Genomic DNA, 22,623 nt, shown 5'->3' with positions numbered 1-22,623 from the left:
CAGGCTAACTGGTCTATAATTACCCGTTTTCTCTCTCCCTCCTGGAAAATTATCACCAATGCATCCACTATTTCTAGGGCCACTTCCTTAAGTACTCTGGGATGTTGACTATCGTGCTCTGGGGGTTTATCGACCTTCAATCCCGTCAATTTCCCGAACACAATTTCATAAGAACATAAGAACATAAGAATTAGGAACAGGAGTAGGCCATCTAGCCCCTCGAGCCTGCTCCGCCATTCAAAAAGATCATGGCTGATCTGGCCGTGGACTCGGCTCCACTTACCCGCCTGCTCCCCATAACCCTTAATTCCCTTATTGGTTAAAAATCTATCTATCTGTGATTTGAATACATTCAATGAGCTAGCCTCAACTGCTTCCTTGGGCAGAGAATTCCACAGATTCACAACCCTCTGGGAGAAGAAATTCCTTCTCAACTCGGTTTTAAATTGGCTCCCCCGTATTTTGAGGCTGTGCCCCCTAGTTCTAGTCTCCCCAACCAGTGGAAACAACCTCTCTGCCTCTATCTTGTCTATCCCTTTCATGATTTTAAATGTTTCTATAAGATCACCCCTCATCCTTCTGAACTCCAAAGAGTAAAGACTCTGTCTACTCAATCTATCATCATAAGGTAACCCCCTCATCTCCGGAATCAGCCTAGTGAATCGTCTCTGTACCCCCTCCAAGGCTAATATATCCTTCCTTAAGTAAGGTGACCAAAACTGCACGCAGTACTCCAGGTGTGGCCTCACCAATACCCTGTACAGTTGCAGCAGGACCTCCCTGCTTTTGTACTCCATCCCTCTCGCAATGAAGGCCAACATTCCATTCGCCTTCCTGATAACCTGCTGCACCTGCAAACTAACTTTTTGGGATTCATGCACAAGGACCCCCGCAGCATGTTGTAATTTCTCCCCATTCAAATGATATTCCCTTTTAATGTTTTTTTTTCCAAGGTGGATGACCTCACATTTTCCGACATTGTATTCCATCTGCCAAACCTTAGCCCATTCGCTTAACCTATCTAAATCTCTTTGCAGCCTCTCTGTGTCCTCTACACAACCCGCTTTCCCACTAATCTTTGTGTCATCTGCAAATTTTGTTACACTACACTCTGTCCTGCCTAATAAGGATATCCTTCAGTTCCTCCTTCTCACTAGACCCTCGGTCTCCGAGTACATCCGGAAGGTTATTTGTGTCTTCCTTTTGTGAAGACAGAACTGAAGTACTTGTTCAATTGGTCTGCCATTTCTTTGTTCCCCATTATAAATTCACCCGAATCTGACTGCAAGGGACCTTCGTTTGTCTTCAGTAATTTTTTTCTCTTCACATATCTATAAAAGCTTTTGCAGTCAGTTTTTACGTTTCCTCTCGTACTCTATTTTCCCCCTCTTAATTAAACCCTTTGTCCCCCTCTGCTGAATTCTAAATTTCTCCCAGTCGTCCGGTTTGCTGCTTTTTCTGGCTAATTTGTATGCCTCTTCCTTGGATCTAACACTATCCTTAATTTCCCTTGTTAGCCACGGTTAAGCCACCTTCCCCGTTTTATTTTTACTCCAGACAGGGATGTACAATTGGTGAAGTTCATCCATATGATCTTTAATGGTTTGCCATTGCCTATCCACTGTCAACTCTTTAAGTATCATTTGCCAGTCTAATCTAGCCAATGCGCGCCTCATACCATTAAAGTTACCTTTCCTTAAGTTCATGACCCTAGTGTCTGAATTAACTTTGTCACCCTCCATCTTAATAATGAATTCTACCATATTATGGTCACTCTTCCCCCAAGGGGACTCGCACAACAAGATTAGTCCCTTCTCATTACACATCACCCAGTCTAGGGTGGCCAGCTCTTTGGTTGGTTCCTCGACATATTGGTCCAGAAAACCATCCCGAATACACTCCAGGAAATCCTCTTCCACTGCATTGCTACCAGTTAGGTTAGCCCAATCAATATGTAGATTAAAGTTGCCCATGATTACTGCTCAACCTTTATTGCACACATCCCTTATTTCTTGTTTGATGCTGTCCCCAACCTCACTACTACTATTCAGTGGCCTGTATACAACTCCCACTAGCATTTTATGCCCTTTTGTATTCCATAGCTCGACCCATACCAATTCCACATCGTCCAAGCTAATGTCCTTCCTTACAATTGCAATAATTTCCTCTTGAACCATCAACACCACCCTGCCTCCTTTTCCTTTCTGTCTAACTTTCCTAAATGTTGAGTTCCCAGCCTTGGTCACCCTGGAGCCATGTTTCCGTGATGCCAATCACATTGTATCCGTTAACTGCGTTCTGCGCAATTAATTCGTCCACCTTATTCCGAATACTCCTCGCATTGAGGCACAGAGCCTTCAGGCTTGTCTTTTTAACACACTTTCACCCTTTAGAATTTTGCTGTAAAGTGGCCCTTTTTGTTTTTTGCCTTGGGATCCTCTGCCCTCCACTTTTAGAAACATAGAAAATAGGTGCAGCAGTAGGCCATTCGGCCCTTCGAGCCTGCACCGCCATTCAATGAGTTCATGGCTGAACATGCAACTTCAGTACCCCATTCCTGCTTTATCGTCCTTGATCCCCCTAGTAGCAAGAACTACATCTAACTCCTTTTTGAATATATTTAGTGAATTGGCCTCAACAACTTTCTGTGGTAGAGAATTCCACAGGTTCACCACTCTCTGGGTGAAGAAGTTTCTCCTCATCTCGGTCCTAAATGGCTTACCCCTTATCCTTGGACTGTGACCCCTGGTTCTGGACTTCCCCAACATTGGGAACATTCTTCCTGCATCCAACCTGTCCAAACCCGTCAGAATTTTAAACGTTTCTATGAGGTCCCCTCTCACTCTTCGGAACTCCAGTGAATACAAGCACAGTTGATCCAGTCTTTCTTGATCTGTCAGTCCCGCCATCCCTGGAATCAGTCTGGTGAACCTTCGCTGCACTCCCTCAATAGCAAGAACGTCCTTCCTCAAGTTAGGAGACCAAAACTGTACACAATACTCCAGGTGTGGCCTCACCAAGGCCCTGTACAACTGTAGTAACACCTCCCTGCCCCTGTACTCAAATCACCTCGCTATGAAGGCCAACATGCCATTTGCTTTCTTAACCATTTGCTGTACCTGCATGCCAACCTTCAATGACTGATGTACCATGACACCCAGGTCTCATTGCACCTCCCATTTTCCTAATCTGTCACCGTTCAGATAATAGTCTGTCTCTCTGTTTTTACCACCAAAGTGGATAACCTCACATTTATCCACATTATACTTCATCTGCCACGCATTTGCCCACTCACCTAACCTATCCAAGTCACTCTTCAGCCTCATAGCATGCTCCTCGCAGCTCACACTGCCACCCAACTTAGTGTCATCCGCAAATTTGGAGATACTACATGTAATCCCCTCGTCTAAATCATTAATGTACAATGTAAACAGCTGGGGCCCCACTAGTCACTGCCTGCCATTCTGAAAAGTACCCATTTACTCCTACTCTTTGCTTCCTTTCTGCCAACCAGTTCTCAATCCACGTCAGCACACTACCCCCAATCCCATGTGCTTTAACTTTGCACATTAATCTCTTGTGTGGGACCTTGTTGAAAGCCTTCTGAAAGTCCAAATACATCACATCAACTGGTTCTCCCTTGTCCACTCTACTGGAAACATCCTCAATAAATTCCAGAAGATTTATCAAGCATGATTTCCCTTTCACACATCCATGCTGACTTGGACCTGTCATGTCACCTCTTTCCAAATGCGCTGCTATGACATCCTTTATAATTGATTCCATCATTTTACCCACTACTGATGTCAGGCTGACCGGTCTATAATTCCCTGTTTTCTCTCTCCCTTTTTTAAAAAGTGGGGTTACATTCGCTACCCTCCACTCCATAGAAACTGATCCAGAGTCTATGGAATGTTGGAAAATGACTGTCAATGCATCTGCTATTTCCAAGGCCACCTCCTTAAGTACTCTGGGATGCAGACCATCAGGCCCTGGGGATTTATCGGCATTCAGTCCCATCAATTTCCCCAACACAATTTCCTGACTAATAAGGATTTCCCTCAGTTCCTCGTTCTTACTAGACCCTCTGACCCCTTTTATATCCTGAAGGTTGTTCGTGTCCTCCTTAGTGAATACCGAACCAAAGTACTTGTTCAATTGGTCTGCCATTTCTTTGTTCTCTGTTATGACTTGCCCTGATTCTGACTGCAGGGCACCTACGTTTGTCTTTACTAATCTTTTTCTCTTTACATACCTATAGAAACTTTTGCAGTCCGTCTTAATGTTCCCTGCAAGCTTCCTCTCGTACTCTATTTTCCCTGCCCTAATCAAACCCTTTGTCCTCGTCTGCTGAGTTCTAAATTCCTCCCAGTGCCCGGGTTCGCTGCTATTTCTGGCCAATTTGTATGCCACTTCCTTGGCTTTAATACTATCCCTGATTTCCCTTGATAGCCATGGTTGAGCCACCTTCCCTTTTTTATTTTCACGCCAGACAAGGATGTAAAATTGTTGTAGTTCATCCATGCGGTCTCTAAATGTCTGCCATTGCCCATCCACTGTCAACCCCTTAAGTATCATTCGCCAATCTATCCTAGCCAATTCACGCCTCATACCTTCAAAGTTACTCTTCTTTAAGTTTGGACCATGGTCTCTGAATGAACTGTTTCATTCTCCATATTATGGTCACTCTTCCCCAAGGGGCCTCGCACAACGAGATTGCTAATTAATCCTCTCTCATTACACAACACCCAGTCTAAGTTGGCCTCCCCCCTTGTTGGTTCCTCCTTTCTATCTTTTGCTTCTGTCTCCATTTTATTTCCCTCTGTCTCCCTGCATAGGTTCCCATCCCCCTGCCATATTAGTTTAACTCCTCCCCAACAGCACTAGCAAACACTCCCCCGCGGACATTGGTTCCGGTCCTGCCTAGGTGCAGACCATCCGGTTTATACTGGTCCCACCTCACCCAGAACCGGTTCCAATGCCCCAGGAATTTGAATCCCTCCCTGCTGCACCACTGTTCAAGCCACGTATTCATCTGAGCTATCCTGCGATTCCTATTCTGACTAGCACGTGGCACTGGTAGCAATCCTGAGATTACTAATTTTGAGGTCCTACTTTTTAATTTAACTCCGAGCTCCATAAATTCGTCTCGTAGGACCTCATCCCATTTTTTACCTATGTCGTTGGTACCTATATGCACCACGACAACTGGCTGTTCGCCCTCCCTTTTTACAATGCCCTGCACCTGCTTCGAGACATCCTTGACCCTTGCACCAGGGAGGCACCATACCATCCTGGAGTCTCGGTTGCGGCCACAGAAACGTCTATCTGTTCCCCTTACAATTGAATCCTCTATTACTGTCGCTCTCCCACTCTTTTTCCTGCCCTCCAGTGCAGCAAGGCGACAACCTCTCTTAAATTTTCATGTAATCCAATGTTACGAAGCGGCCCCCAGTAACATTAATCACAAGTCAATCAGCAGTGAATTACTGCATTAAACAGGTGACTGAAGCCCTGTTCAAGCGAGCCTCAGATTTTGTTACCTTCCCGTTGCACCCACCAAGGAAGAGTGAAAGAGCAATCTTGGTGGGATTTCCTCAAGTGCAGGATACTGTTGTTGCAATCCATGTGTGAATACTGAAAATACCCTCCATTTCATCAACAGGAAGGGATTTAATTCACTGAATGTGCAGGTTGTGAGTGATGTAAAGTATCACATTCTGTAACTGTTTCTTGGTAGCATGAATTGACGTAGAGTAATGTGTCAAGATGGCCAATAGGAGACCAGGAGTACCCGCTTCAGCCATGGCAGATGAAACTTCTCCAGAGGTCGAAAAAGGTAAAATGAGCATTGAGTGCTACATGAAAGGTTATTGAGCAAACTACTGGGATTCTAAAGTACTGCATCCATTGCACAAAAAGGTATGGAAGCTCTACAGTACTGCCCAGTAAGGGTGTCAAGAATTATTGTGGCTTGCTGTGGGCTCCAAAATTTGGTAAATAAGAAGGAATTGGACCTTTCAACTACAGAAGATTAGTTGGAAGCAGGTGGAGGCAACCAATGCCCTGATCATGAGGCTATCTAAGAGAGAATGAGTAGGTGGCACAGGACGGCTCGTTGCCAATGGCACATGGTATTGGGCAGGAAATCATCATCCTCAGCAGCTGTTTGTTATCTGCAGATAACAAAATGCCAATGAAGGTTGCTGGCATTGTTCTCAGGTTACCGTTCTTGAACTCTTGGAAAGAATACTTTTAAACGTGCCCCCTTTTCTTCGGTTCTGTACTTGCTGAAAAGCTGTTCATCTCCAACATCTTCTAGTTCTGATGAAAGGTCATTGAATTGAAACGTTACCTCTGTTTCTCCACAGATGCTGCCGGTCCTGCTGAGTGTTTCTAATATTGGTGATTTCAAACATCTTTGTTAGGAATGACAAGTCAATCTTTGAAGGCTGCACATGACACTGTCGTGTTTCTCAGCTGGCAGATCCAAACTAAAAGGATGTGAGCTGCCAGCTGAAACACCGTCCAGCACGAAATATCTACAACAAAGATGGTTTCAGCACTAGCTTTGTATGAAAGACTTTGATACTTTAATCTGCAGCTGCAGTGGCAGTGATAAGATTGAATGCTTTTATGATTTTTGTTGCTGAAGGTTGTGTGAGCCCAACACAACCTGACTCCTAATTGAGTCAACACAGAATATTGCTTGTGTTGTATATGTGAACTTGTACTTACTCTGTACAGCCACCAGAGGGCTCATCCCCTGGAGTCCCAAGGGATCCCATAATCCCTTGGGAGCACAGGTATTTAAGGAGACCTCACAGGTTGGAGAGGCACTCTGCAATAAAAGACGAAGGTCACATTTTACTTTGACCCCTCAGTGTTCAGTCTGATTCTTTCTCCATATGTAACAACTGGTGACGAGATACAGATAGCGAACCCAAAGATGCAGAGAACAGTGGGCATTCTGGAGAAATTCTCGGAGGGAGATGATTGGGAAACTTTTGTGGAGCGACTCGACCAATACTTTGTAGCCAACAAGCTAGATGGGGAAGAGAATGCTGCCAAACGAAGGGCGATCCTCCTCACCCTCTGTGGGGCACCAACGTATGGCCTCATGAAGAATCTGCTCACTCCAGCGAAACCCACAGAGAAATTGTACGACAATTTGTGCACACTGCTCCGAGAGCATTTGAACCCGAAGGAAAGCGTTCCGATGGCGAGGTACTGGTTCTACACCTACAAAATGTCTGAGGACCCTGAAGTGGCGAGTTAAGATGCCTTGCAGGACAGTGCGAATTTGAAAGACATTTGGAGCACAAGCTCGGAGACTTTTTCGTACTTGGCATTGGCCACGAAACCATACTTTGCAAACTTTTGACTGTAGAGACCCCAACCTTGAGTAAGGCCATAGCGATAGCCCAGGTGTTCATTGTCACCAGTGACAATACGAAGCAAATCTCTCAGCACACAAATGCTGCTACAAGTACTGTGAACAAAGTGATGATGTTTTCGAATCGTAACGTACAGGGCAGGTCACACATACCTGCAGCTGCACGTCCGCAAATGTCTCTGAGTCCACCATCAAGGGCGATAAATGCAAGGCCATTAACACCTTGTTGGCGCTGCGGGGGTGGTCATTGTTTCCATTCATGCTGATTCAAAGAGTATATTTGCAAGGGCTGTAGAACAATGGGGCACCTCCAACGAGTGTGTAGGCGAGCTGCAAATCCTGTTAAACGTGCAAACCACCATGTTGCAGAGGAGGACAGATCCACGGAGGATCACGACGAACCAGAGCCTCAGACCGAGGAGGCAGAGGTACATGGGGTGCACACATTCACCACGAATTGTCCCCCGATAATGCTGAATGTTGAACGAAATGGACTCCCGGTGTCAATGGAGCTGGACACTGGCACAAGCCAGTCCATCATGGGCAAAAAGAATTTCGAAAGGTTGTGGTGCGACAAGGCCTCAAGGCCAGGCTTAACTCCAGTTCACATGAAACTAAGGACTTACACAAAAGAATTGATTCCTGTAATCGGCAGTGCTAACATAAAGGTTTCCTACGATGGAGCGGTGCACAAGCTACCACTCTAGGTGGTACCGGGCAATGGTCCCATGTTGCTCGGCAGGAGCTGGCTGGGAAAGATACGCTGGAACTGGGATGACGTCCGAGTGCTATCGCCCGCTAACAACATTTCATGTGCCCAAGTCTTAAACATATTTCGTTCGCTGTTAGAACCAGGCATCTGGAAATTCCAAGGAGCAAAAGTGCAGATCCACCTAATTCCGGGGGCGCGACCCATTCATCACAAGGCAAGAGCAATACCGTACATGATGAGAGAAAGGGTAGAGATCGAGCAAGACCGGCTGCAAAGAGAGGGCATCATTTCATCGATCGAGTTCAATGAATGGGCCAGTCCGATTGTTCCTGTCCTCAAGGGAGACCGCACCGTCAGCATCTGTGGCGATTACAAAGTAACTATCAATCGTTTCTCCCTGCAGGATCAATACCCATTACCAAAGGCCGACGACCTCTTTGCAGCGCTGACGGGAGGAATGACGTTCACGAAGCTGGATCTGACTTTAGCCTACATGACTTAGGAACTGGAGGAATCAGCGAAGGCCCTCACCTGCATCAACACGCCCAAAGGACTTTTTGTTTATAACAGATGCCCGATTGGAATCCAGTCAGCGGCGCCGATATTCCAGAGAAACATGGAAAGCTTACTGAAGTAGGTTCCGCACACCGTGGTCTTCCAGGACGACATCTTGGTCACAGGTCAGAACACGGTCGAGCATCTGCAGCACCTGGAGGAGGTTCTTAGTCGACTCAACCATGTGCGGCTCAGGTTAAAATGCTCGAAGTACGTTTTCCTGGCGCTTGAAGTGGAGTTCTTGGGAAGGAGGATTGCGGCGGATGGCATCAGGCCCACCAACGCGAAGACTGAGGCAATCGAGAACGCACCGAGGCCACAGAACGTGACGGAGCTGCGGTCATTTCTGGGACTCCTGAACTACTTTGGTAACTTCTTACCGGGTCTTAGCACACTGTTAGAACCACTGCATATCTTACTACGAAAAGGGGACAAATGGGTTTGAGGCAAAAGCCAAGAAAATGCCTTTTATAAAAGCAAGAAAATTGTTATGCTCCAACAAATTGCTTGTGTTGTACGATCCATGTAAGCATTTGGTACTAGCATGTGATGCGTCGTCATATGGTGTCGGGTGTGTATTGCAACAAGCTAATGATTCTGGAAAACTGCAACCGGTTGCTTATGCATCCAGGAGTCTGTCTGAGGCTGAGAGAGCCTGCAGCATGATTGAGAAAGAAGCGTTAGCGTGTGTCGATGGGATAAAGAAAATGCATCAATACCTGTGTGGGCTAAAATTCGAATTGGAAACTGACCCATAAGCCATTTATATCTCTGTTTTCAGAGAGTAAAGGGATAAATACCAACGCATCGGCCCGCATCCAGAGGTGGGCACTCACGTTGTCCGCATATAACTATGCCATCCACCACAGGCCAGGCATAGAAAACTGTGCCGATGCTCTCAGTAGGCTGCCATTGCCCACCACGGGGGTAGAAATGGCGCAGCCCGCAGATCTAGCCATGGTTGTGGAAGCATTTGAGTGTGAGCAATCACCCGTCACTGCCCGGCAGATCAAAACCTGAACAAGCCAAGACCCCTTATTATCTCTAGTCAAAAGCTGTGTGCTTCATGGGAGCTGGTCCAGTGTCCCAGTGGAAATGCAGATAGAGATTAAGCCATTCCAGCGGCGCCAAGATGAAATGTCTATACAGGCAGACTTCCTTCTGTGGGGCAATCGAGTAGTGGCCCCCAAGAAGGGCAGAGACACCTTCATCAATGACCTCCACAGTACCCACCCAGGCATCATAATGCTGAAAGCGATAGCCAGATCCCACATGTGCTGGCCCGGTATCGATGCGGACTTAGAGTCCTGCGTTCACAGATGTAATACATGCTCGCAGTTAAACAATGTACCCAGGGAGGCGCCGCTAAGTTTATGGTCTTGGCCCTCCAAACCGTGGTCTAGGGTACACGTTGACGTTGCAGGCCCATTCTTGGATAAAATGTTCCTTGTGGTTGTAGACGCGTACTCCAAGTGGATTGAGTGTGAGATAATGTCGGCTATCATGTCCGCTGCCACTACTGAAAACCTGCGGACCATTTTTGCCACTCACGGCTTACCAAATGTCCTGGTGAGCGACAACGGGCCATGTTTTACCAGTGCTGAGTTCAAAGAATTCATGACCCGTAACAGGATCAAACATGTCACATCTGCCCCGTTTAAACCAGCGTCCAATGGTTAGGCAGATAGAGCAGTGCAAACCAGAGGGTAGCTGAAGGCTCACTGCAGACTCGCCTATCCTGAGTCCTGCTTAGCTACCGCACGAGACCCCACTTACTCACTGGGATCCCTCCTGCCGAAATGCTCATGAAAAGAGCACTTAAGACAAGGCTCTCGTTAGTTCACTCTGATCTGCATGAACAGGTCGAGAGCAGGCGTCTTCAACAAAGTACATATCATGATAGCGCAAATGTGTCACGTGAGATTGAAATCAATGATTCTGTATTTGTATTGAATTATGGACAAGGTCCCAAGTGGCTTCCCGGTACTGTCGTGGCCAAAGAGGGGAGCAGGGTGTTTCGGGTCAAACTTTCAAATGGACTCGTTCACCGGAAATACTTGGACCAAATCAAACTGAGATTTACGGACTATCCTGAGCAACCCACCTTGGACCCTACCTGTTTTGATCCCCCAACATACACGCCAGTGGCAACCAGCACCACGGTTGACTACGAAGCAGAACCTTCATCCACAGCAGCCCAGCAGAACCCAACACACCAAGCAGCCCAGCGAGGGCCCAACAAATGCTTCAACAATACCAGCTTTCACACTGAGACGATCAACCAGGGCAAGAAGGGTCCCAGATCGACTCACGTTGTAAATAGTTACACTATTGACTTTAGGGAGGCAGTGTTGTTATAGATGTGAACTTGTATTTACTCTGTACAGCCACCAAAGAACATAAGAACATAAGAATTAGGAACAGGAGTAGGCCATCTAGTCCCTCGAGCCTGCTCCGCCATTCAATAAGATCATGGCTGATCTGGCCGTGGACTCAGCTCCACTTACCCGCCCGCTCCCCATAACCCTTAATTCCCTTATTGGTTAAAAATCTATCTATCTGTGATTTAAATACATTCAATGAGCTAGCCTCAACTGCTTCCTTGGGCAGAGAATTCCACAGATTCACAACCCTCTGGGAGAAGAAATTCCTTCTCAACTTGGTTTTAAATTGACTCCCCCGTATTTTGAGGCTGTGCCCCCTAGTTCTAGTCTGCCCGACCAGTGGAAACAACTTCCCTGCCTCCATCTTGTCTATCCCTTTCATTATTTTAAATGTTTCTGTAAGATCACCCCTCATCCTTCTGAACTCCAACGAGTAAAGACCCAGTCTACTCAATCTATCATCATAAGGTAGCCCCCTCATCTCCGGAATCAGCCTAGTGAATCGTCTCTGTACCCCCTCCAAGGCTAGTATATCCTTCCTTAAGTAAGGTGACCAAAACTGCACGCAGTACTCCAGGTGCGGCCTCACCAATACCCTGTACAGTTGCAGCAGGACCTCCCTGCTTTTGTACTCCATCCCTCTCGCAATGAAGGCCAACATTCCATTCGCCTTCCTGATTACCTGCTGCACCTGCAAACTAACTTTTTGGGATTCATGCACAAGGACCCCCAGGTCCCTCTGCACTGCAGCATGTTGTAATTTCTTCCCATTCAAATAATATTCCCTTTTACTGTTTTTTTTTCAAGGTGGATGAGCTCACATTTTCCAACATTGTATTCCATCTGCCAAACCTTTGCCCATTCGCTTAACCTATCTAAATCTCTTTGCAGCCTCTCTGTGTCCTCTACACAACCCGCTTTCCCACTAATCTTTGTGTCATCTGCAAATTTTGTTACACTACACTCTGTCCCCTCTTCCAGGTCATCTATGTATATTGTAAACAGTTGTGGTCCCAGCACCGATCCCTGTGGCACACCACTAACCACCGACTTCCAACCCGAAAAGGACCCATTTATCCCGGCTCTCTGCTTTCTGTTAGCCAGCCAATTCTTTATCCATGCTAATACATTTCCTCTGACTCCGCGTACCTTTATCTTCTGCAGTAAGCTTTTGTGTGGCACCTTATCGAATGCCTTTTGGAAATCTAAATACACCACATCCATCGGCTCATCCTCTTTAGCCCCAAGGGATCCCATAATCCCTTGGGAGCACAGGTATTTAAGGAGGCCTCATAGGTTGGAGAGGCACTCTGGAGACCTGCAATAAAAGGCTACGGTCATACTTTACTTTGAGCTCACAGTGTTCAGTCTGACTCTTTCTCCATACATAACAGCTTGCTTGTTGTATCTTTTTTCAGATTCTTTCAAAGGCTGCATTCAGATTAGATTATTTTTGTGACCTGGAGCGGGGAGTATTTTTCTTGGAGGAACTATAGGTTGAGATTTTTGTATCTCAAAGGGAATTAAAGTTGAAGACTGCTGAGACCAACAATGGAAGTAGCCTAGCAAGAATTTATAATCTAATTTGGACCAAGTCCACTTCAGTCGGATAGAAAAACAAGTTCAGATTGAATTTTTGTGTGTATAATTCAGGTACAGGTTTGTGGGCAGTATGCTTATAGGAGGTCTATAGATTGAATAGTATTGCACTAGAAGCTCAGTGGAAAAAATGCAGAATATGCACAAATTCTTGAATTAAAATTCTGACTTGTGCTATAAGGTATGCACTGTTCTTATACAGGATATATTTACTCAGACTTTTATAAGGATAAAGAGGAGCTATAAATATTTACTTTGCTAACTTTATTTTATTCTTAACAGGTAATTTTAGTATCTGCCAACAAGCTTACACGCTACATAGAACCATGCCAATTGACAGAAGAATTTGGAGGTTCGCTTTTGTATGACCACATAGACTGGCTGAATAAAAGATTGGTTAGTATTATGAAGCTGAAAATATTATAAAATTAGCACATAAACTATTAGTATTTTACATATATATTAGCTAACGTTATATAAATATAATGGTTATTCTGCATATTTTAAATTATTGCTTCACAGATTGTGCCATGTAACTCCCTGAGAAGATGAGAAGCCAAATCTGCAATGTGTCTGGTTCTAGAATCATTATCTGTTGGGGGCAGAAAGGTGAAAGCTGTTTTCAGATAACAGCTTTGACAATAGTGAACTGAATTGTTCACAGTCAGCCCAAAACAGGGGGATAATTTCCTACTTTAGAAGTAAATAACTTGTCACTTGTTCATTAGTCTACTGATGTATGAAACGTAATACAATGTTGATGGAGAATTCTAATTTGTCAGGAATTAATCTGGAAAATTATAGTGGAAATAAAATAAGTTAGTTGCTGGAGAACTGAGTGGTATTGTGGGTTAGACACTGGTCTTTTACCATTGGCACCTAAGTTCAAATCCAGCATAAATTGATGGGATCGAATTGTCGGACTGTAATGAGTTTGGGCCATCTCAATCTAGATCTTAATGAGCATGGCGTTACAGCACAGATCTGTCCCTAATTTGGGTCAAAGTGGCAATGTCCTGCTTTGGTGTGGTATTTGAAAACTCTAATACTGGTGCACCAGGTGTGGATATCTGAGATTGGGGCTGAAGCACATTTTTATGGAAGAGTCGAGTGCTTGCTGTACTATAAATGACCTAAGAGTGCTTGAAGCTGAAACTAGATGGTTGAAAAGGAAAATGTTCCATTCCCAAGAAGAAATACCTTACCTCAATGAACACAAGAAGTTTTTTTAAAAAACCCTGCTATTTCAGGACTTTGGTATGACTCAAGTGGTCATAGAAGCTATGGGGGTGGGGGGAGTACTACAATTATATCATAGCCAGGAAATGTTGGATACACCCGATTAGTAAGCAGCTAGCTAACAGTAGCCACGACATGGAGGGGGGCGGTGGGGAGCAAGGCAAGGTGGGAGAATTTAAAATAAGACATACCTGTACTAGAAAATAATGGGACATACAACTGAAATTGTTAACTTTAGGAAGGCATACTTTTGGGGAATGAGGAAGGAATTAAGAATGATGTATTGACATGTGTTAAAGGTAAATGGAAGATAGTCACAGACGTAATTGGGGTACTGCAAAACAAATACGTGCTATCAGGAAAAATGTGCAGCATAGAAGGTAGGAACCCTGGTAAGGCCGCACCTGGAGTACTGCGTGCAGTTTTGGTCACCTTACTTAAGGAAGGATATACTGGCTTTGGAGAGGGTACAGAGACGATTCACTAGGCTGATTCCAGAGATGAGGGGGTTACCTTATGGTGATAGATTGAGTAGACTGGGTCTTTACTCGCTGGAGTTCAGAAGGATGAGGGGTGATCTTATAGAAACATTTAAAATCATGAAAGGGATAGACAGGATAGAGGCAGAGAGGTTGTTTCCACTGGTAGGGGAGACTAGAACTAGGGGCCACAGCCTCAAAATACGGGGCAGCCAATTTAAAACCGAGTTGAGAAGGAATTTCTTCTCCGAGGTTTGTGAATCTGTGGAATTCTCTGCCCAAGGAAACAGTTGAGGCTAGCTCATTGAATGTATTCAAGTCACAGATAGATAGATTTTTAACCAATAAGGGAATTAAGGGTTACGGGGAGAGGGCGGGTAAGTGGAGCTGAGTCCACGGCCAGATCAGCCATGATCTTATTGAATGGCGGAGCAGGCTCGAGGGGCTCGATGGCCTACTCCTGTTCCTAATTCTTATGTTCTTATGTAACCCATTGTAGATAATGAGAAGTAATACAGGGGATGATGGATTTCAAAAAGGGCTTATGTTCAGTATTGAAACTACAGTTATGACTGAAGACAGGGATGAGTATGGGAAAGGTGTAAGAGGTGATGAAATTGAGTAGGAGAGCCAAAAGGGATAATGGGCCTGAAGTTGCATGGGGGTCCCCTTGAACATTTCTCTGGCAGTTCCATTGGAGCAAAGCTGGGAGGCTGCAAACCACAGCTGAATTTTAGGGCTAATGGGCTCAAATTTCCCCAAGAGTTGACCTGTTTTTTTTGGAGTAAGTAGCTTTTTTTGGAGTAACTTTAAAATCGCAAATTTCCCCATTTAACTTGCTCCAGTTTCGGTCAGTTAGTTAGGTTATTTTCTAGTTTAGTTTGTTCTCTCCAAAAGGGGGCATGACAAGCCCCTTATTCCTCTTCTGGCCATAGAAGCAAATTTGGCCAGCTGAAAGTTATTCCAAACTAACTTAGGCCAGTGTATGTGGCCACTTTTGTCGGCATAGAAAAACCTTACTTACATTTCAGAAATCAGTGCAAGTAGCCAGAGATAGCGGGGCGGATAGGGGCAGTGGGGGTGGAAGGTGAGTTAGAGGATTCTAAAGCACTAAAGACCTTCACAACATCAGCACAACATTACAACATCTTCAGCACAACAGCTGCACAACATCATCAAAAATAAATGAAAGATAAATCGGCTACTGAAAATAGAGCAGTCCTACCTTGCCGACTGCAGAATGCTGGCCCTTCCGCCAGGGCTAGGGGTGGCAGGCATGCATGACTGTTGGGGTGAGGGATTTTTACTTTTTACAGTTGTCCCTAAATGTTGCGTGGTCCTAATGGAGCATGATTCCGTTTTAATGTAAAATATCTTTTATGATATTTTACAGTGCACTTCAACGACAACGACAACAACAACAACAACAGCAAAGAAAGGCTGCACCCATCCCTCACCCACATCTTGGGGAAAGTGCACTTCCTCATAGGGCCGGTGATGGTGGTGGGGGGAGTTGGGGGGCCCGGTTGGGTCTGACCGGTGGCTGGTGCGTGGATTGAAGTGGGAGTGGCATTTGAGTCTCCGGCCTTTGTGCCCTTATTGCAGAAGCTAGCTCCCTCATGGCATCTGCCATCGTTTGCACACCCTCTGAAATGCCCGCCCTCACTTTCCGTCTCTGCAGAGATTTCACCCGACAGTGTCGCTACCTCATCACGCACCCCACTGACTGTCGCCATAAGTGACCTTGTGAGGGCATTGGTCTTCTCACCCAATGACACAACCTGATTAACCTCTGCTGAGGGCTGCATCTCAGGAGAGAATGTCGGCTTCTCCTTCCTCTCACCGTGGGTCTGTTTCGTGGCACCCCTCCAGTGTGAGGCGCAGGCTGGGACGGTGGGGGACTGGGTGTCCCAAGATGCATTTCACATCTGCCACTGGGACCCGCGACCTCGGAAGGTGCGAACCCATGGAATGTTGCCAAGAAGCTCATGGAGGTTTCTGGCAGTGTGATACCCTGTACTATGGCCTGATCCATATCGCGGTCAGCATTCTCCAGTGCACACGTTTCCATGGACCCCTCCTCCCCCCACCCGTCTTGGTCTGGAGCGCACGCATCGGGATCCTCTGGTGGATTTTCAGGATGTTGAGGAGTGTCGTCGTCTTCTGCAAAATACAACAGAGCCGTCAAATGGTTAACAGCACAGGAGGGGGCAGGATGGGTGGCATGAGTAGTCTTTGATGCCTAGCAGGCCAGTCAGCAGGTTGATTTGAAAGGTGACTATGCATTTTAATGACTCACCCTCACCCTCTCGTGTGGGTCCAGCTTATGCAGAGCTGATTATTTTTCTGTCGGTGCGACTCAGCAAGGCAGCTGTTCCAGGGGTGACAGTTGGTGCAGATTTGGCAGACCTCCTCCTGTTTCTAAGTCTTTCCCTTTTGTTGTGGGCCAATTTCTTCTGCAAAGATGAAAATATTAATTTTCAGACATAGTGCACTTCTGATGGGTGGGACACATACAGATGGTCACATTTTCCATTGCAATTCAATTTAAAGATGAAGATATTACTTACACTCACTACTTGACCAACGTCCTGCCATCATTTCTTGCACTGACTTCCAGATCTTGCAGTGTTGACCCCTGCAGAGTATTCTTCTGCAACTAGGTTCCATCTTTTTCTCATTTCCTTGGATGAAACTTTTGACGGACCACTCTTGCTGATATCCAGCTCCAGCCATTTCTCCTCAATGACAGTCACTAGTTTCTCCACTTCCTCATGGAGGAAATTCTTTGTTCGTCTTGCACACTCTTGCGCCATTCGCCTATTGGACTCTCACTCAGGTAATGTTCAAAAATCACACTTCCCACCTTTCTTCCACCTATCCAGCACTCCTTTCCACACCCTCAGTCACACAAAAATCAATATTTAAACCTCACCTTTATATATGCTCCATTAACAATGATACTGAGGACACTCTCCCTATAATTGGCCGATTGCCAAGCTTCCTGTTGCACTGCGCGTGCGCGCACGCTGAAACGCCCTTTGCGCATGCACGCACGCTCAAACGGACATGCGTCTCCCTGCCGGCACTCCACAAGACGCTGGGCCCAAGCCCCGCCCCCTGTAGCGCGGCCGAAGCTCCGCCCGCCCCCCAGGCTCTGCAGCGCCACGCCAATGGATCCGGACGACGAGGGAGAGGCCAAATTAATAGGTAAATTTTCTGCGCTTTTTTTGGCTTACAAAGTTGGCGTGCCACCCCTAACTACGCCACTCTAGGCAGCTGGGGAAATTTGGGCCCAATGAGATTAGGATTGCAGACAACATTAAAAATGTGAAATGGTTCTGTAAATACATAGATAATGGGTGCCATTTTATATAAATAATGGCACCCTTTAAGAACTGTAGGCTGACCAAGAAATAGCAGATGTCTTTTTAATTATTTTTTTTCGTATCAGTATGTACAAATGTATCAGAGGACTGCTATCCACAGAGTTTGAATGTAAAGGGCAAGAGGAAGAATAGATACAAAAATTATTCAGTGTTAAACAGACGAAAGTCCCTAAAAGAAAGCTCGATACATGGTCCTGATGGACACCAAAACAGAAGGTAGCAAATGACTGGACAAATTTTGACATTACAGGTTTTGTGTCAAAGAACTAGAGCATGGCAAATGCGTGTCAATTTATGAAAACGGATGGAAGAAGAACGCAGGGAACTATAGACACGTGAGGTTGACATTAGCAGTTACGAAAATATTGTGAGAATAGTGAAGCACCATGAGAAAGGTAGAATGGTTAAAAAGTAGCTAACCTGGCTGTATCGGTGGTAGATTTTGAATGTCACATTCATTTAAAGTTTTTGATGATAAAACTGAGTTAGTCAACAAAAGGAGATCAGTAGATTTAATACATCTAAACTTTTTAACAAAGTGTTTGATGAAGAACTACATAGGGAATTAGAAAAGCATGGAATAGAAGGGAAACTGTTGTTGTAAAGTTTGCAAATAGCAAATTATAGGGCCAAATAACTACTGTAACGGAGACCGGTTACATTCTAGAAATCTGGTTATGTTGATAGTTCAAAGCTTGGAAGATTTAATGTGAATAAATGTCAGGTTATGCACATTGCTGCAGAAACATGCAATTAATTTGTTTCCATTAAGACTGGGAAATTCAAAGGATTAGCGTATGAATATCATTCTAGTATTTAGATGTGGGATAGTGCTGCTAAAATTTCAGATCTTCCCCTAAACCTATACCAGTTCTTCTCAGAACATATTGCCAGTAAACAGTTGAAGCCAGTTTTGATAACTTGTGCTACTTCTAGATTTGTTTTACGACCTTCATAAACACTTCCTTGTACACTTCTTTTGAGATCTGTAATTGCAAATTGTCATGTGTAATACATTCCACCATAGATAACTATTACATATTGCTGTCCACTTTCATTGAAAATATAGTCTTTCAGGATTGGGGCAAGGGAGCATAGGGAAGTTTCTGTAAGCAATAGAGAAACTGCACCAAGTTGTGAACATTCAAGCCTGTTCTATCTTGGAGTGCAATTCAAAGGAGCAAGGCAAGTGCCCTCTTTCCCCCCTTCCCCCCCCCCCCCCCCAGGGCCTCATAGAAAACTTACCTTGAATGGCCTCTTCTGGTCAAGGATTAATTTCCCACTGTCTCCACCTAGTGGTCTAGCCACAATAACATCCCTGTTCAGGACACAGTTAAAATTACAGTCAAAGCCTGGTGATGTAATTTGATTCAATCTGCATATCTAAAGAAGTACCCCACCAATTTCAGGGAGGTGTCCTTGCTGCCTATTCAGAAGACAGCAGGATCTGTGCAGGACGTCGGTGGGTAAGTCACGTGGTCAGTTTTAACTGCCTACCCAGTAGGGTTAAAATCATACATTACACGACTAAAGTCGGAAGGGATCACAGGTTTGCAGAGCTGTTGAATTGTGAGTGGCTTAGCCAGTCAAGTGATGTTCACAAGACTCAATAAAGTCCATTGGGTTTAGGGGATTTACAATGAGGCATGCGGTTGTGAGCTTAGTGGATGAACTGGTAATGTGTCGTATGATTGTTAAACCTTTGTTAATAAACCAACTAGTTCTTAATAGCAATGTGTTCTTTTATGAGAAGGCAAATGCAAGTGGAGCACAGCACAAAAATATACTGGAAGTGTGATTCCTGAATGAGAGTCTAGTAGTACCATTCTTTTTTGTGAGTACTGAACAGTGCTCGCAAAAAGAGCTTGTGGAAAGCCATTTAGTCATTGAAAAGCAATTCAAGATTATTGAGCGTGATTAACGGCTATTCCGCTAAGAAGGCAATATGGATGTGACAACGATTTATGTCAGTAATTTAGGAGCTTTTGACAAGAATAAGGAATCGTTTAGATCCTACAGTGAAAGATTGCAAATGTTTTTTAAAGCTGATGAGATCAATTAAGCAATCAAGCAGTTCAAGAGAAGATGAAAGCTGTTCTGTCAGTCATGATTGGTGCAGAGAATTGTCGTATCTTAGTGAATTTGTTAACCCCGAGAAAGGTTAAGGATGCTTTATTCTCAGACATACTACAGATATTGGAGAATCATTTTGATCCACAGCTTTTAGAAATAGTGGAGAATTAGAAGTTCACAATGAGAAACCAAAGACCTGATGAAACCATCAGTGAATACATTGTTGCCATAACAAAATTATCTCTACACTGCAATTTTGGAGGATTCCTAGATAGAGCTCTTCGAGATGTATGTGAACTAACAGATGAACGCATCCAATCAAAATTGTTAGGTATGGATGATCTCTCTTTTGAGAGAGCTTGCAAGATAGCCATCTCCATGGAGATAGCAAAGAAAAATATTCAGGAATTTCACCCATCACCGTAAATAGTAGCAGTTCACAGTGACCAAGATGTAGAAGCACAGAAGAGGTGAGCCCTAGGGAAAGTTATGAAACCAAGAAGAATGGATGTCATCGGTATAATGGCAACCATACCGCATAAGTGTTGGTTCAAGTGGGCAAGATGCTACCGGTGCCAAGTAAGGGGACACATTGCAGCGGCATGCAAATCCAAGGACAGGCCCAACGATAATCAAAGACTTCAGTGGGTGGAAACCGATTAGAACGTGTAGGTTTTGGTGTATATGCAGTGAAGGGCAAGGCAATACATTTCTTATGTCAGGATTTCAGAATGTTAGTACTGATTAATAATCGATGGATTAATATGACAAAAGATACAGTGGCTGATTGCTCAATAATGAGTCAGGATGTGTGTTACAAGAATTTCAGAGGCACACCACTAAAGGCAAGCTCAGCAAAGCTGAAAACATATTCAGGGGAAAAACTGCAGACGCTTGGACAAATGAAGTGTATAGTACAATACTAGGGGCAACAAGCAAGATTACCTATTATAGCAAAATACGTCAATTGGCCGACACTTATGGGCAAAGATTGGCTAAAAGTGCTTTGTTTGGATTGGTATAGCGTCTGTAGTACAGAAATGGTTAAATCTTGGCTAGAGAAATATGTTTGAGAACTCATACGAGGGCATCAAGGGATACAATGCAGATATTTGAATTATGTCAAACCTATTTTTTGTGGACCAAGGCTGGTACCATATCTATTAAAATCGCAGGTTGAGCAAGAGCTCAATAAGTTGGAGAAAAACGGAGTTTTAGTGAAGACTGATAGGAGTGACTGGGCCACCTCATTAGTTGTAGTTCCAAAGGCGGATAAAACGGTACGGCTCTGTGGGGATTATAAAATGAATCGAGCAATTGATGATGAACCCTTTACCGACATCACAGGATGCACGCAGAACCGGGGTTGGGGGTTGGGGTGCGAAAGGGGAAGGGAAAGAGAGTCAAAGTCTTCACAAAACTGGATTGCTCCCATGCCTATGCTCAACTCAATGTTGACGAGGATAGTCAGCAGGATATGACAGTCAACACACTCAAATGTTTATATTCATACACTAAGTTGCCCGATGGTATCAAGTCCACACCAAAGATATTTCAGGCGACCATGGATCCGATCTTACAGGGAATGAATCACTGTTTGTGCAATCAAGATAATGTGTTGATAGCCACCGGCACAGAGAAGGAGAACCTGGAAATCTTAGAATAAGTATTCAGACGGTTCAAGTACCATAATCTGAAGCTGAAGAGGAGTAAATGTGCATTCATACAGTGTGAGGTGGTTTATCTAAGATTGCGGGTTGATGAAAATGGTTTCCAACTAGTTAAGGAGAAAATGAAAGCCATCATGATGGCTCCAGAATCGAAAAAAGTTATTAAGTTATGATCCCTTTTAGGCATCGTCCAATATTCTCATTTCAGTTATATTTGGTATTAAAAACTTTCACCAGTTTCTTTTGGGATGCCGATTCACACTAGTAATCGGTCACAAACCAGGATACAAAGGTGGGCTATTTTATTGCCTCAGTACGATTACAAAATTGAGTATCGTACGTCGAAGCAGAACACAGTGACGGATGCCCTGTCAAGGTTGCTTCAAAAATAGAAAAGCAAATTATAATTTAAATGGAGAAAAATTGCAAAGTACTGCAGTGCAGAGATCTGGGGGTCCTTGTGCATGAAACACAAAAAGTTAGTATGCAGGTACGCCAAGTAATCAGGAAGGCAAATGGAATGTTGGCCTTTATTGCAAGGGGGATAGAGTATAAAAGCAGAGAAGTCCTGTTGCAACTGTACAGGGTATTGGTGAGGCCACACCTAGAGTACTGAGTGCAGTTTTGGTCTCCGTATTTAAGGAAGGATATACTTGCATTGGATGCTGTTCAGAGAAGGTTCACCAGGTTGATTCTAGAGATGAGGGGGTTGACTTATGAAGATAGGTTGAGTAGGTTGGGCCTATACTCATTGGAGTTCAGAAGAATGAGAGGTGATCATATTGAAACTTATAAGATAATGAAGTGGATCGACAAGGTGGATGCAGAGAGGATATTTCTACTCATTGGGTAAACTAAAACTAGGAGATATTGGGCTCAATTTTCCCCAATGCAATTTTTTGGCGTACTTGAAGAGTTACGCCCGATTATGTTTCCCCATTGGATTTCTTCATTTTGACCTGGCGTGACCTGACCTTTAGTTTTGGGGGTGGAGCCTTGATCTGTGCCAGAAAGATCAGGCTGTCATGATAACCAGGGACACAATGCGAGCTGAGGCTGCAAAGTGAAGCATACAGCCAGTTCCCAACACATTAAAAGAATTGAAGAACACATAACAGCAACTTTCT

The 22,623-nt window shown here is 44.6% G+C and overlaps 1 protein-coding gene across 6 annotated transcripts in view; it reads left to right on the top strand.

The window, feature by feature from the left end:
- sestd1 (SEC14 and spectrin domains 1) overlaps positions 1 to 22,623 on the top strand; it is a 241,966-nt gene that overhangs the window by 112,593 nt on the left and 106,750 nt on the right. For 5 of the 6 annotated variants that reach the window (XM_070874796.1, XM_070874798.1, XM_070874800.1 and 2 more), the window contains one exon: positions 12,929 to 13,042. The exons of the other annotated variant lie outside the window; for it this stretch is intronic. In XM_070874796.1, the coding sequence (XP_070730897.1) occupies positions 12,929 to 13,042 (114 nt within the window). The remainder of the gene's footprint in view (positions 1 to 12,928; positions 13,043 to 22,623) is intronic. 6 annotated transcript variants of the gene reach the window in all.

This window comes from Pristiophorus japonicus, chromosome 3 (genome assembly GCF_044704955.1).
Source record: "Pristiophorus japonicus isolate sPriJap1 chromosome 3, sPriJap1.hap1, whole genome shotgun sequence".
NCBI lineage: Eukaryota > Metazoa > Chordata > Chondrichthyes > Pristiophoridae > Pristiophorus > Pristiophorus japonicus.
Note: the sequence above shows the minus strand (reverse complement) of the source record. Positions and strands in the feature narration are given on the sequence as shown.